Source organism: Choloepus didactylus, chromosome 4, assembly GCF_015220235.1.
Source record: "Choloepus didactylus isolate mChoDid1 chromosome 4, mChoDid1.pri, whole genome shotgun sequence".
Lineage (NCBI taxonomy): Eukaryota > Metazoa > Chordata > Mammalia > Pilosa > Megalonychidae > Choloepus > Choloepus didactylus.
This window is the reverse complement of record NC_051310.1, coordinates 140,482,417-140,499,611: the sequence shown is the minus strand read 5'-3', so window position 1 is coordinate 140,499,611 and position 17,195 is coordinate 140,482,417. Positions and strand designations below refer to the sequence as shown.

The 17,195-nt window shown below is 38.2% G+C and overlaps 1 protein-coding gene across 2 annotated transcripts in view; it reads right to left on the bottom strand.

Moving 5' to 3' along the window:
* INO80 (INO80 complex ATPase subunit) overlaps positions 1-17,195 on the bottom strand; it is a 143,984-nt gene that overhangs the window by 93,720 nt on the left and 33,069 nt on the right. For both annotated transcript variants that reach the window (XM_037834278.1, XM_037834279.1), the window contains 5 exons: positions 12,089-12,284; positions 11,068-11,135; positions 9,999-10,208; positions 9,413-9,493; positions 8,486-8,581 (listed from right to left, as the gene is read on the bottom strand). In XM_037834278.1, the coding sequence (XP_037690206.1) occupies positions 8,486-8,581; positions 9,413-9,493; positions 9,999-10,208; positions 11,068-11,135; positions 12,089-12,284 (651 nt within the window). The remainder of the gene's footprint in view (positions 1-8,485; positions 8,582-9,412; positions 9,494-9,998; positions 10,209-11,067; positions 11,136-12,088; positions 12,285-17,195) is intronic.

The window sequence follows — 17,195 nt, the reverse complement described above, 5'->3', positions numbered from 1 at the left end:
GGGTAGTAAAAGGTACCAAACTTCTGCCTCACATGCTCTCTCTTGGGTTGCCATTGTCATTCTATAAGGACACTCAAGCAGGCTGTGGAGAGTCTACATGGAGGGGAACCCAGGCTTCCTCTCAACAGCCACATGAGTGAACCATCTTGGTAGTAGATCTCCAGCCCCAGTCAAGCCTTCAGATGACTGCAGCGCCTGCCAGCACCCTGAGTGCAACCTCAGAAGAGATTCTGAAGCAGAAACAGCCAGCTAAGCCACTCCCTAATACCCAACCCACAGAAACTGTGAGATAATGTTTGTTATATGAAGCCACTAAATTTTGGGGTAATTTGTTACATAGCAGATCACTAATATTCCTTCCAACAAAGGCAACAATGGCAGTAACATTTGATTAAAAGAAAAATAAAAAGGCTATAAGACAACAGAACATTATCTTCAAAGTGCTGAAAGAACTGATAACCTAGAATTCTATACTCAGAAAAAATATCCTTCTAAAATGAAGGCGAGTGTTCTAGTTTGCTAATGCTGCCAGAATGCTAAACACCAAAGATGGATTGGCTTTTATTGGTTACAAAGTTACAGTCTTAAGGTCATAAAGTGTCCAAGGTAAACACATCAGCAATTGGGTACCTTCACTGGAGGATGGCTAATGGTATTTGGAAAACCTCTGTTAGCTGGGAAGGCACGTGGCTGGCGTCTGCTCCAAAGTTCTGGTTTCAAAATGGCTTTCTCCCAGGACATTGCTCTCTAGGCTGCAGTTCCTCAAAAACGTCACTCTTAGTTGCACTTGGGGTATTTACCCTCTCTTAGCTTCTCCGGAGCAAGAGTCTGCTTTCAACGGCCATCTTCAAACTGTCTCTCATCTGCAGCTCCTGTGCATTCTTCAAAGTGTCTCTCTTGGCTGTGGCTCCTCTTCAAACATCACTCACAGCTGCACTGACTTCCCTCTGCCCTTCAGCTCATTTATATAGCTCCACTGATCAAGGCCCACCCTTAATGGGTGGGGCCACGCCTCCATGGAAATATCTCATCAGTTATCACTTACAGTTGGGTGGGGCACATCTCCATGGAAACAAAGAATTCCAATCTAATCAGCACTAAAATGTCTGCCCCACAAGATTGCACCAAAGAATATGGCTTTTTCTGGGAGACACAATGCATTCAAACCAGCACAGCAAGATAAAGACATTTTCTAACAAACAAAAATCTAGAAAATTCATCACCGATATACCCATATTAAAGGAAATACTAACAGTTGTTCTCTGAGCAAAGGGAAACCAATCCCAGATGGAAGCTCAATTATGCAACAAGGAATAAATGATCAAATATCTTATGGAGTTTAAAATATAAAAAAGTACACAAAAAAACGGCACGTAAGTGTAGAAGAGGAAGACGTAGTTAAAGCGTATTACAGGAGAACCTAAGATGGTGGCTAGGTGAGACAGGGCAAAAAAAAACACCTCTGTGAAAAATACTAGCTAAAAACCAGAAAGTGACCCAGAACACCAGTTTCAGAGATGCACCAGCTGGACAAGGTCTGCTAAAACCACAGGGACTGTGCACTTGGTGAAACCGGGAGTCTGCATTCCGAAACGAGTGAGTAAGCCGACTGAAAGTCCCGTGGCTGCGCTGCGGTGTGGGGAAACTGGGGGTTGGCATTTGGAGACAGACTAGTTCTTTTAAAAAAAAAAAAAAAAAAAAAACCACCCAGGAGCGGCTGCAGTTATGACAGTGAGAATCGCACAGTGAAGCACGGCAGGAGCGGGCTGTGCTAACCTCTCGGCACCTGGCGTGGAGGACAGACCGCTGCTGATTCCCTCAGAGCCAGGGGGCAGAGGGGAGAGCCAAAAAGAAAGAAACCGTGCTGCTTGCAGCCAGCTCCCCGGTGGGCTGGAGACACTCCTGCCTGGGGCCGTACCCACAGCCCAGAGCCGCACCAAGATACCCAGTGTGACGGGGAGTGTATTCCACAGCACTGCGCACACGCCACAATATTAGCCATGGACAGTGGCCTTGGGTGCACCCACAGCTAGCTGTCCCGGAGCTGGGAAGGTGGAGCTGTGTGAAAAACGGGGGGCTGAGATGCCCGATTCAGCCATCTTTGCACCAGGCTGGGAGCGCTCCTGCACAGCCTGGAGGCCCAGGGCTTCCCTTGAGGGACGGCGCGCACTTGTGACGTAGCACAGCCTTCCCTCAGCAGAGGTCCTGGAAGATCACAGCTGAGAAGGGGGGCCTGCTCGGAAAACCCAGGGACGCTACGTCAATGCCAGGGACTTGGGGGTCAGCAGCAGAGAAAATTTGGGGCAAAACTGAAATGAAGGCTTAGACTCTTGGAACAGCCTTGAATCTCTGGGAACACCTGGGAGGTTTGATTATTAAAGCTGCCCTGCCTCTCTAACCACCCAGACACACGCCCCACATTTAGGGCAGACAGCACCAACAACACACACAAATTGAGTTAAACAATTAAACCCCACAAGAATCATTTCCCCACACACCACAAAGAAAAAGTTGAGGAGAACTGACTTGAGAGGAATAGGTGACTTGCAGACACCATCTGCTGGTAAGTTAAAGTGTACGCCACCAAGTTGTAGATCTGAAAAATTAAACTGGTATTTTTTACAACTTGAAAGAACCCTATCAAGCAAAGTAAATGCCAAGGGCCAAAAACAACAGAAGATCTTAAAGCATATGATAAAACCAGACGATACGGAGAACCCAATCCCAAACACCCAAATCAAAATATCAGAAGAGACACAGTACTTGGCACAATTAATCAAAGGACTACAATCAAAGAACGAGAGCATGGCACAGGATATAAAGGACATGAAGAAGAACATGGCACAGGATATAAAGGACATAAAGAAGACCCTAGAAGAGCATAAAGAAGAAATTGCAAGAGTAAATAAAAAAATAGAAGATCTTATGGAAATAAAAGAAATTGTTGGCCAAATTAAAAAGACTCTGGATATTCATAATACAAGATTAGAGGAAGTTGAACGACGACTCAGTGCCATAGAGGACCACAGAACAGAAAATGAAAGAACAAAAGAAAGGAGAAAAAAATTGAAAAAATCGAAATGGATCTCAGGGATACGACAGATAAAATAAAACGTCCAAATTTAACACTAATTGGTATTCCAGAAGTGGAAGAGAAGGGTTAAGGTCTAGAAAGAGTATTCAAAGAAATTGTTGAGGAAAACTTCCCAAACATTCTACACAATATAAATACACAAAACATAAATGCCCAGGGAACTCCAAATAGAATAAACCCAAATAAACCCACTCCAAGACATATTCTGATCAGACTCTCAAATACTGAAGAGAAGGAGCAAGTTCTGAAAGCAACAAGAGAAAAGCAATTCACCACATACAAAAGAAACAACATTAAGACTAAGTAGTGACTACTCAGCGGCCACCACAGAGGAGAACAGGCAGTGGCATGACATATTTAAAATTCTCAGACAGAAAAATTTCCAACCAAGAATACTTTATCCAGCAAAACTCTCCTTCAAATTTGAGGGAGAGCTTAAATTTTTCACAAACAAATGCTGAGAGATTTTGCCAATAAAAGACCTGCCCTATTTCAGATACTAAAGGGAGCCCTACCGACAGAGAAACAAAGAAAGGAGAGAGAGACATAGAGAATTTTAACAGACATACATAGAACCTTACATCCCAAATCACCAGGATACACATTCTTCTGTAGTGATCATGGATCTTTCTCCAGAATAGACCATATGCTGGGACATAAAACAAGCCGCAATAAATTAAAACAAACAAACAAACAAAAAACAACTGAATATATTCAAAGCACATTCTCTGACCACAATGGAATACAAATAGAAGTCAATAATTTTTGATTTGTAACTCCACTATTTACTTCCTACATGACATAAAATACACAAACTCTAATGACAAATCAGTGGTTTTGGACTCAATGTAAAATATGTAATTTTTGACAAGAACTGTATAAAGGTGGGGAAATGGAGGAGTATAGGAACACAGTTTATGTGTCCTATTGAAGTTAAGTTGGTATCAAAGAAAAACAAGATTGTTATGGATTTAAGAGGTTAATTTTAAGCCCCACAGTAAACACAAAGAAATTATCAGAGAATATGACCATAGAGATGAAAAGTAGAGTACAGGTTACAAGAAGTGGGGGAAGGCGCAATGGGGAGTTAAAAAATGAGTGTAGGGTTGCTGTTTCAGGTGAAGGGAAATTTCTACTAATGGATGGTGGGAAGGTGATAGCATTACAACATTCTAAATGTGATTAATCCCACTAATGGAATGCTAGGGAGGGGGTGGAATGCGAAGATTTAGGCTGTATATATGTTTCCACAATTGAAAAAAAAAAAAAAGTCTAAATAGATGACAATTGAATGCCAAGGATGATCCTGGATGGGATCTGAGGATGGAGGACAGGAGGGTCAAAGGGACACAGTTGAGACATAAGGAAAAAAAAAAAGGAAACATAGAATGTAAGCTTTATATCAATGCTGAATTTCTTGACTTTCTTAGCTGCGCTTAATGGGATTGCATAAAAGAATTCTTGTTCATAGGAACTGTACATGTGAATTATAGTGTATGTTCAAGGATGTGTGCAGCTTGCTCTCATATGTTCAGAAGACAGAGCAATAGATGATGGATGATAGACAGGGAGAGAGGGAGGGAAAGAGAAATGGCGGTGTGACAGCATGTTAAAGTTGGTGGACTGGGGTATCAGGGGGGGTCAGGGTATGCTGGAGTTCTGTGTATGGGGTTTGTATTATTTTTGCAACTGTTCCTATAACTTTGAATTTATTTCAAAATTAATATAAAAAAATAAAATAAAGTGTATTAAGATCCTCGTATTTTCTGGAAAGTATAACACTATTAATTAATATTACTTTTTAAAAAGACAAGGACGTATGTTGAAATCTCCAGGGTATCTAATAAAGAATGGTAAAAGGATGTAAACCTATCAAGCTAAGGGCAGGGGACAGAGTAATAAAATATAATCAATACAAAAGAACACGAAAAAAGAAAACTGAACATGTGAAACAAGTGGAAAACAAACAGCGAGGCAGCATATTTAAACTCACTGTATCAATAATTACAATAAAAGTTAAGTACAAATAATAGAAATAAAGGTAAGAAATATACCTTAAATGTAATGATAGAGAAAGTTTCCAAGTAAAAGGATGGAAAAGATATCACGTAAAAAGTAACCAAAAGCAAGCTAGTGTATCTATTTAATATCCGAGGAAATGAATAGTAAGGCAGAAAGACTTGAAGTGGGTAATTTCATAATAAGAGGCTCAATTCACTAGGAAGATAACATCATTCTAAATAGTATACATCTCATGAAACACATAAAGCACAAACGGAAAAAAGAAGAGTGAAATAGACAAATTATAATCACGGTAGATTTTAAAACACCTCTCTCAGTCAGTGATAGGATAGGCAGAGACAATCAATAAAGATAGAGAAGCTGAACGCCAAATTAACAAACTTGACCTAATTAACATGTATAGAACAATGCCCTCAATTACTGCAGAATACACATTATACACATTATTTTCAAACACACACAGGACATTTACAAAAATTGACCATATGCTGGGCCATAAAAGCAAGGCTCAACAAATTTCAAAAGGAGTAATGTCATAAAATGCATGTTCTCTTACCATTGTGGATTTAAGCTATAAATTAATAACAACAAGATATCCTGAAAGTCCTTCTTTAGACTTCTAAATAACCATGGTTCAAAGAACTCACAATGGAAGTAAGAAATTATTTTGAACTGAAAAATAATGAAAATGTGACACATCAAACCTTTGGATGGCTGAAGCCATGCTTAGGAAACAACGTATACCCTTAAATACATATATTAGAAAAGACTATAACAACAATCTAAACTCTATCTTAAGAGGTTAGAATAAGAAAAAGGTTTACAAAGAAAATGGAAAGGAATAATATGGAATAGAAATAAATTAAATAGAATGTTGAAATAAAATTGGCTCTTTGAAAAAAGCTAATAAAATTGGTAAACCCTGGGTAAGACTGATAAAAATAAGACAGGGTAAATAACCAATTTCAGGAATAAAAAATGGTACATTAACTATTGAAAAATTATATACCACATTTCATGGTAAAAGGGGGAAGTTAGAGCCATTGATCATACCAGAACCATAAAAAGAATGCTTCTCAGAGTACCCACCAAATAAATGAACTTCTAGACTGTTATAACTGTAGACCAAAGTATCTTTTGAATACAATCTAATTATCTGAGCAGAGTCTACATCTATATTTCATCGAGAAGTGAACACATTTATGACAATCTAAAGGAGTAACGACAACAAACAATGGACCTACTAGAGCAGGGGTGGGCAACCTTTTTCTGTAAATGGTCAGATAGTGAATACATTAGGCTTTGCAAGCCATATGGTCTCTGTCACGTATGTCAAAAATTGAGTTTCTACTCTGCTGTTGTATGTGAAGGCAAACATAAACAGGCAAACAAAAGAGCATGGATGTGTTTCAATACATATGAACTTGAATTTAATGTATTATGTGCTGTGCTGGTTTGAATGTATTATGTCCCCCAGAAAAGGCCATATTCTTTGATGTAATCTTGTGTGGGCAGACATATCAGTGTTGATTAGACTGTAATTCTTTGAGTGTTCCTGTGGAGATGTGCCCCACCCAACTGTGCATGATGACTCTGATTGGATAATTTCCATGGAGGTATTACCCCACCCATTCGGGGTGGGTCTAAATTAAATCACTGGAGCCATATAAATGAACTGACAAACAGAAGGAACTCAGTGCAGCTGAGAGTGACATTTTGAAGAGGAGCCACAGCCAAGGGGGACACTTTGAAGAAGGCACAGAAGTGGAGAGAGTAGCTGCAGATGAGAGACAATTTGAAGACAGTCATTGACAGCAGACTCTTGCTCCAGAGAAGCTAAGAGAGGACAGGTACCCCAAGAGCAACTAAGAGTGACATTTTTGAGAAACTGCAGCCTAGAGAGGAATGTCCTGGGAGAAAGCCATTTTGAAACTAGAACATGTGTCTTTTGATTTTTTTATCAACCATTAAAAAATGTTAAAACCACTCTTAGCTAGTAGGCTTTACAATAAAAAGTAGTGGCTGGAATTGACTATGTGGTCATAGTTTGGCCACAGTATACTGATCCCTAAACTAGAGCATCAAAAGGAAATTCAACATGCAAATGACAGCTCAGTTTCAGGTACAGGTATAAAGTCAAAGAAGAGGTGCTAATGATCTAAGTAGTACCAGATTGCCATCTATTGGCCAGTGGAGGAACTACTGGACACTTAGACGGTTTAATGGAAATTTTTAATACTGCCATATTTTTCAATTTCTTGACTCTTCAACATGTACTGAACTATACATGAAAGGAAAAGAAAAACACACAAAAAGAGAAAAGATGGTGATTCTCTATATTTATGGTCAACACATGAGACTATATTCAACAAACTGTCTTAGAAAGAGCACATCTCCTTAGCTTAAAGTAAATCACAGAACTAATGTGCCTTATAAATAATTTCTAAGTCTGCAAGTCATCCACAAAGGTTGGGCCACAGGCAGAAACGTGGGATATCCTAGACATGTTCCTATTCCTTATAAAACATAAGCCAGGAAAATATTTGCCTCTCATCTCCATCCTACCCTGTGCCTTTTAAACTACATGGAACCGTAATTGTTATGGAGACTCAAAATCACATATAGTGTTGACATTTAATACATAATCCCCATAAAGTCCTCCTCACCATGCAACTTCAATGTCACTAAATTTCTTTAGGGACAGAGCACAGATTCAACTTATTTTCCCTTTCTACTTGAAAGCAATTTTAAAAATCCCACCCATTCTTTCCTACATCCCTACAACTTTCCATAACTAAACCCCTGTTCAAATTTTGTTCATATCTTATATAACTTGATGCAACATACTTTCCCACTGAGCACCTCCTACCTCAATTCTTTTCCTCTGAATTAGTTAAATCAACTTCCATATTATCTAAATTAAACATTATAACCTGGATTGAGACTAAAGACCTGGCTTTGGAGAATCGAGAGACTGGATTATTAATGAATATATGTGGGACATGGGGGAGGACAATGCCATAAATTAGAGGATACTTGATCTGATTATATGATTTGCCAAAATCTAAATTAAACCAGCAAGGTAGACATTTTTTATTACTACAATTTGACCAGGAGACAATTCAATGGTCTAATGCAGCAAGTCACTCAAACTGGACTTTGGCTTTCCTACTTAGGAACTCTAAAGAGGCAATGTGTTGTCTTCTTGTTCCCATCAGTAATTTTTAAAGGGAATATATGCAAGGCATTTTGCCAAGAGCATAAGAAATGAAAACTATTATGAGCAAATAAATAAATCAGTAAGGCAGAAAAAGAAGATTCAAAGCTCATTTTCAAGAACAACAGAATTTTTTGTTGGATTTATTTTACCTTAAATTTAGGAACAAATCTAGTAAACTCCTGGTGCCAATTGTTAAGTGTAGAAGCAGGTGATATTATTAAGAAAGGTCCCCAAATGTTCTCTCTCTGCAACAGAAAAACTGGGTCAGCCAACTGCAAGAAAATATTTAATTCAAAATTTTAATTAATATCAAGAACAGTTTAAGAATAAGAAACAAATTACAAGAAAGGAAATGGTGATCTCCCAAATGTGCACATCCAATAATAACATAAATGTTAATGATAATAACACAGACAAAGAAGTTACTCACACACACCTTGAGAAAAAATACTGAGCAATTACTCCCTTCTCTAACCATTAATAGGTTCTAATTTATATCATTCACAAGGCACTTACGACATAATGAATTGTACGTGTTGTGTTCCCCTAGATTATGGTAACAATTTTATTATTATTTAATTGGCATTGAGCATCTACTCTTTTCCAAGTGCTTGTATACATATTTTCTCACTTAATTCTTAAAAATAACTACAAGGTAGTTATTCCTCCCACTTTACAGAAGAGGAAACTAAAGCTGAGAGAGTTCAAGACAAGTCAGTTCAAAAGAGGTTAAGTGACCTGTCCACGGACACCGCTATTAAGAACAGAGCTGAGCAGTGAACACAGGTCTTCTGATCTAACTGCAGTGACCTTGCTACCACACTGCTGGTTCTCAATGGAGAAAGAGAGGTTCAAACCATACATGCTCAAAAAACATCCTAGCACTGTTAAAACCAAAGCATTATACATATTGTCCTCATGTAAAGGCCTTGAAGACGAATCAAGTCCTACTGCCTTGGTACAGAGCCTAGCACAGTGCTCTGTAAGTGATTGACACTCAAGAAATCATTTATCGAATAATAAAATAAGTGTATATCAATGAATAGAGAGAAGATGGAGAGATTGCATTCACTCACCTCAGCCAGATGGGCCAGGAGGGCAATGCTCTGTACTGTTTTACCAAGGCCCATTTCATCTGCAAGAATGCCATTAATACCCTGTAAAAAGATAGACAGGGTTAACACCATCTGCAATCCATTGTACAGTGTTCAACCCGGCCAAAAAGAACCAACCAAGATGACAACCTTGTTCAAAGAAAAGTAACTACAGATAACTACGCATGATTACTCACTGCTGTAATGATTCCTTTTGCCAATTCCACAGCTACAACTGCGAGCTATAATATATGGAACAAACAGGCTAAGGCCAGTTCTTCAGCTAATCTAACCCAGGCATGAAAGTAAACAATCAAGTTTACCAAGACAAGACCACCTAAGACAAACTACATACATGATATAAATATTCTCCAATAAAATCTCCAGGTTAGAAATAGAGTAAAAATTTTCTGCTTCTTGTCAAAGGATAACGCTTTTTAAAAAGGCTGAAATCTAAAACATTATCTTGTGCTCATTTCATTTAGCAGTTACACTGAGCCAATGATGTTAGGAAAACAGAAAGCAGCCAAAAAAATAAAAAAAAATATGACATAGTTCTGAAATTCACCTGTTCATAGAGATTGGCCAACCAATTCATGCCTTTCAGCTGATAACCTTTCAATTTCCCATTAAATATTGTCGGCTGTGGAATATCCTCACCAGCCCGGATAGATGGATTTGCCAGGCTGTAACTCTCCCCAAACCCAGTGCCAGACTTGTTTGCTGCCCGTAGGGCAGCTGCTCGGCTTTCTTTTGCATCTTCATCAAATGACCTTGTCTGGAAAATAAAAAAATATATTGGGAGGAAAATGTAAGAGGAAAAAATATTAAAGGCAAATAAAATTTCTATCCTGTGCTGAGAAAAACAATCAGAACTAAATTTCTGATAATATAATCTGATAATGTAATGTAAAGTAATGATATTTGTTATATAGAAACAGAATATATGATATTAAAGTATATTACTAACACAACTTGATTAAGTAATATTTTAACATTCATCAAGGTATTTGTGAAAAACTTGATGTTAAGTCTGTTTCATTAGTTGGCTTGTTGGGTTAAAGCCATGTTTGTGTCTATCTTTGTCTCGAACCCTGTCAAAGGTACATAGAGGCTTCTATGCAGTATATCAAACGGTGTTTTCTCTACTTAATTCCACGTAACTAAAAAGTTCCTTTTCAATTGCATTAAAAATCACTGTATCATGGAACATCAGAACATAAGTTATTACTAAAGTGAGAGAAGGCAGTAACTTAGTAGTTTTCTCAAGGCATGATATAGCTTTCATAATAAGTAAGAATGTGTTCTTTTTCACTGACCAACCATGATGTATTTCATACTATATTATGCATGATTACTCAAGATGAAAAAAACTAGGCAAACAGTCCTGGCTTCATTAACACACTCCTAAAGCTTAGACAAGTGAATGCTTGTTTTCCACATTTCCTCAAGTATTCCTTTTGTTCTAAATAGAAACACAGCCCCCACCCTAAACATACACTCATGTACTTGTACACACGTGATCAATGCTTTTAAATTGAAAATGTGATTATGACAAAAGGAAGACTGCCTGCGTAAAAGGTTGTGGGGTGTTTTCAGGGTCAATCACACTTTACTTTTTTATCTTTAAGACTCACCCGAGCTTGGTGAATATGGTAAGCATTTTCAGCATTCTTCAAGGCCTGGGCCTTGAAATGGTTACTATCTGAAAAGGAAAGCCTGTAGATTATCACACCATACCTCATCAACTGATCTCCTTCAAAGAAGCAATTCACAGTGACACATATGGATCCCTGATTCCCCCATTCTACTTATCCCTAAGCTCACTGCGGGTGGGCAAGGAGAAAGGCTCAAATTCTTTGACTGAGTTAAGGAGCAGGACGTCCAATGGAGGCATAGGGCTGCCATGGTCTCCAGTACTCAAAGTCAGCTCACAAAAACTACTATGGGACTAGGCTCCACTGTGTCCCAAGTTCTGAGTCTCTTCCATGGAGCAATGTCAAAGCCAGGACAAGCGAGACAATGAGGATTCAAAATCTTGATATATTTAAGTTGGTGAAACTATTACAGCAGAAGAATACAGACATACATTATCCCCACGATACTCTAAAACACTCCCACTCTTGATTTTCTAAACTGCCCATTTAAAAAATTTATTGAGATATATTCACATACCCATTCATTTTTATTCCTAATTCAACAAGATCTTACTCATATTCTCTGTGAAACTGTCCTAAAACATCAGCCCAATTCTTCCCTCCCTTGCGGTCACAAAAAATACCAAAACTGAGTAGTCTCTTTCTCATACTTGTATCACCAAAAATCTTGCTTTGTGGGAAATGGTTTTCTCTGTTGAGAAATATTCACTTAATTCTGATTCAATACCTTCTGTTTCTACTAGCAAATCAAAACATACAAAATATCCCCAAACTTGCAAGATCATACCCTTTTCCTTTTCAAATTTTCTAATAAATTTATTTTATATGCTTGTTTTACATAAACATATGCTTTCCCTACTCCAATACAATAAATCCCTCTTTTCTGATCAGTATTACCTATTGCCAGGAATCAAACTTTTAAGAGTTAATAATGTAGATAGCCTTGGCTATGAAAAAATGGAGGATACCCACTTCCTTTAACTCCTTATTCAGGACTCACCATAATCCTCTTGGGTGATGTTAACTACCACCCCTCCACCAATGTCAATTTGTCTTTGGGTAGAAGTGTCTTCCAATTTCCTTAGTATTTCTTCCTGGATCCCATCATGACCCATGTCTCGTTTACGACTCATGAAATGGGCATACAACTCTGTCTGGGTGATTAAGAAGTTCAGTTTTCGCTGTTGCCTCTTGGCCTAAAGTGGGAAGACGTTAAAAGTGAAAAATAGTCAAATTATCAATCATATCCAAGAGGTAATTGACAGAATTCAACAAATCTATCAATAATTTGCATACCATCCATTCCTTTATAAATCCTTTACCTCTAGAAAAGTAAATATTGCTGATGGATCATTTTGTTATAACTAAGTCAGTGTTCTAAAAATAAGGAATAACCTTTGAATCTAATGATAACCTATATTTTGCTCTCCTTTGCAATATGACATCTTTTCTCATTAGACTTCTGCATAAAATGTTCTTTTTATTTGCTGTATAAGTTATATTAGTTTTCTACAATGGCACTTGAGACACCAACTAAATTCAAACAACATTCTGTTTCATAACCTGGGTGTAACATTATTATTTTCAAAAGTAAAAAATTATCAAAAACTCTTCTTTATTAGCAAAAGTAAAAACTAGTGACTGGGAACTATAAATTATTCTGAAAGTAAATGAAGGAGGAATCTTAGAATAAAAGGACATTTTCATTACTCCAAAATAAAGAAAAAAATAAAAACAAAATAACACCCAAAATATCCCATAATGTAATGAAAATGTTCTAAAATTGATTCTGGTGATGAATGTACAACTATACGATGATACTGTGAGCCACTGATTGCATACGTTGGATGGATTATATGGTGTGTGAATATATCTCAACAAAATTGCATTTTTAGAAAAATAAAATGAAGAGGACAATCAAAAGAAGAAAACACTCCCCCAAACAACTTACAGCTCGCCTGTGATAATGATAGCTACAAAACATGAATATAGATCAAATATACACATACAAACTTTTTTTAAATGTGGGAAAATTAAATTTAAAGTGTCTCTGAGGAGAACCTAAGATGGCGGCTAGGAGAGACAGGGCAAAAAAACACCTCCGTGAAAAATAATAGATAAAAACCAGAAAGGGATCCAGAACACCAGTTCCAGCAATGCACTAGCTGGACAAGGTCTGCTAAATCCACAGGGACCATGCACTTGGTGAAACCGGGAGCCTGCGATCTGAAACGAGTGAGTAAACCTGCTGAATATCTGGCAGCCACGCTGCAGTGCGGGGAAACCATGGGTTGGCGTTTGGAGGCAGACTAGCTCTTCTTTAAAAAACCCAAAAGCGGCTGCAGATACAGCAGCAAGAACCACGCAGTGAAGCACGGCAGGAATGGGCTATGTGAACGACTCAATATCTGGCGTGGGAAGATAGCCTTTCACATACCTGCTGCTAAGTGTCTTGGAGCGAGGAAGGCAGAGGTGAGCCAAAAGGAGAAAAAAACCCACGCCCCTTGCAGCCATCTTCCCGGTGAGCTGGGAACACTCCTGCCTGGCGCCGGAGCCACAGCCCAGAGCTGCGCCAAAAGACCCAGTGCGACAGGAAGTGTTTCCAGCAACACACACATAAGCTACGATATCGGGCGTGGACAATAGCCTTTCCTGCACTCACAGCTAACTGTCCCAGAGCTGGGAAGGCGGAGCTGTGCGAAAAGGGGGAAATTAACACGCCCCATTCAGCCATCCTTAGAGCAGGCTGGGAACGCCCTTACACGGTCCGGTAGCCCAGAACTTCCCTTGAGGGATGGCGTGCACTTGTGATGTAGCACAACCTTCCCTCAGCAGAGGCCCTAGAAGGGCATCGCTTGGAAGAGGGACCCACTCAGAAATCCCAGGGACCATATTTCAATACCAAGGACTTGTGGGTCAGTGGCAGAGACAATCTGGGGCGAGACTGAAATGAAGGTTTAGACTCTTGCACAGCATTAAATCTCCAGGAACACCTGGGAGGTTTGATTATTAAAGCTGCCCTCTCTCCCTAACCGCCCAGACACATGCCCCACATTCAGGGCGGACAGCACCAACAACACACCCAAACTTGGTGCACCAATTGGATCCCACAAGAATCAGATCCCCACACACCACAAAGACAAAGGTGGGGAGAACTGACGTGAGGGGAACAGGTGACTTGCAGACGCCATCTGCAAGTTAGAGAAAGTGTACGCCACCAAGCTGTAGATCTGACAAATTAGAGATTAGTCTTTGAACAGTTCTACATATCCTAAAAGAACCCTATCAAGTAAAGAAAATGCCAAGATGCCAAAAACAACAGAAAATCTTAAAGCATATGAAAAAACCAGATGATATGGATAACCCAAACCCAAACACCCAAATCAAAAGGTCAGAGGAGACACAGTACTGAGACCAATTAATCAAAGGACTAAAGACAAACAATGAGAGCATGGCACAGGATATAAAAGACATGAAGAAAAGCATGGCACAGGATATGAAGGACATGAAGAAGACCCTAGAAGAGCATAAAGAAGAAATTGCAAGAGTAAATAAAAAAATAGATGATCTTACGGAAATAAAAGAAACTGTTGACCAAATTAAAAAGATTCTGGATACTCATAGTACAAGACTAGAGGAAGCTGAACAATGAATTAGCGACCTCGAGGACCACAGAACGGAAAATGAAAGAACAAAAGAAAGAATGGGGAAAAAAATCGAAAAAATAGAAATGGACCTCAGGGATAGGATAGATAAAATAAAACGTCCAAATTTAAGACTCATTGGTGTCCCAGCAGGGGAAGAGAAGGGTAAAGGTCTAGAAAGAGTATTCAAAGAAATTGTTGTGGAAAACTTCCCAAACATTCTACACAATATAAATACACAAAGCATAAATGCCCAGCAAACTCCAAATAGAATAAACCCAAATAAACCCACTTCAAGACATATTCTGATCAGACTGTCAAATACTGAAGAGAAGGAGCAAGTTCTGAAAGTAGCAAGAGAAAAGCAACTCACCACATACAAAGGAAACAACATAAGACTAAGTAGTGACTACTCAGCGGCCACCATGGGAGCGAGAAGGCAGTGGCATGACATATTTAAAATTCTCAGAGAGAAAAATTTCCAACCAAGAATACTTTATCCAGCAAAGCTCTCCTTCAAATTTGAGGGAGAGCTTAAATTTTTCACAAATGCTGAGAGATTTTGCTAATAAAAGACCTGCCCTACTTCAGATACTAAAGGGAGCCCTACAGACAGAGAAACAAAGAAAGGAGAGAGAAATATGGAGAAAGGTTCAGTACTAAAGAGATTGAATATTGGTTCATTAAAGGACAAGAAGAGAGAGAGGGAAAAAATGTATCTGACAAACAGAAACCAAAGGATAGGATGGCTGATTCAAGAAATGCCTTCACAGTAATAATGTTGAAGGTAAATGGATTAAACTCCCCAATTAAAAGATACAGATTGGCAGAATAGATAAAAAAATATGAACCATCAATATGTTGCATGCAAGGGACTCATCATAGACACAGGGACACAAAGAAACTGAAAGTGAAAGGATGGAAAAAATATTTCATGCAAGCTACAGCCAAAAGAAAGCAGGAGTAGCAGTATTGATCTCAGATAAAATAGACTTTAAATGCAAGAATGTTACGAGAGACAAAGAATGCCACTACATACTAATAAAAGGGGCAATTCAACAAGAAGAAATAACAATCATAAATGTTTATGCACCTAATCATGGTGCCACAAAATACATGAGACAAACACTGGCAAAACTAAAGGAAGCAATGGATGGTTCCACAATAATTGTGGGAGACTTCAACACATTACTCTTTCCTATAGATAGATCAACCAGACAGAAGTCCAATAAGGAAACTGATAACCTAAACAATCTGATAAATGAATTGGATTTAACAGACATATATAGAACATTACATCCCAAATCACCAGGATACACATTCTTCTCTAGTGATCACAGATCTTTCTCCAGAATAGACCATATTCTGGGACATAAAACAAGCCTTAATAAATTAAAAAAAAAAATGAAATTATTCAAAGCACATTCTCTGACCACAGTGGAATACAATTAGAAGTCAATAACCATCAGAGACTTAGAAAATTCACAAACACCTGGAGGTTAAAAATGAGGGGGAGATGAAAACATCCCCAGATAATCAAAAGCTGAGGTACTTCATCACCAGTAGATCAGTCCTATAAGAAATGCTAAAGGGAATTGTGCAGGCTGAAAGGAAGGGACACTGAACAACTGACTGAAACCACATGAAGAAATACAGATTTCCAGTAAAGATCACATGGTAAATATAAATACCAATACTACTGTATTTTTGATTTGTAACTCCACTATTTACTTCCTACAGGATCTAAAATACATAAAGTGCAATGATAAATCAGTGGTTTTGGACTCAATGTAAACTATGTAATTTTTGACAAGAACTACATAAAGGTGGGGGAATGGAGGAGTATAAGAACATAGTTTATGTGTCCTATTGAAGTTAAGTTGGTATCAAAGAAAACAAGATTGTTATAGATTTAGAATGTTAAATTTAAGCCCCACGGTAAACACAAAGAAAGTATCAGAGAATATGATCATAGAGATGAAAAGTAGAGTATGGGTTACAAGAAGTAAGGAAGGGGCAATGGGGAGTTAAGAAATGAGTGTAGGGTTTCTGTTTGGGGTGAAAAGAAATTTCTAGTAATGAATGGTGGGAAGGTGATGGCATTGCAACATCGTGAATGTGATTAATCCCACTAAATGGAATGCTCGGGAGGGGTTGGAATGGGAAGATTTATGCTGTATATATGTTTCACAATTGAAAAAAAAAGACAGTCTAAATAGATAATGACAATTAAATGCCATAGATGATCCTGGATGAGATCTAAGAATAGAGGAGAAAAGGCTCAAAAGGACACAATTGGGACATAAGAAAAAAATGAAATATAGAATGTAAGCTTTAAATCAATGTTAAATTTCCTGAATTTCTTAACTACACTTAATGTGATTACATAAACGAATATTCTTGTTCATAGGAAATGTATTATATGAATTATATTATTTGTTCAAGGATGTGTGCAACTTGCTC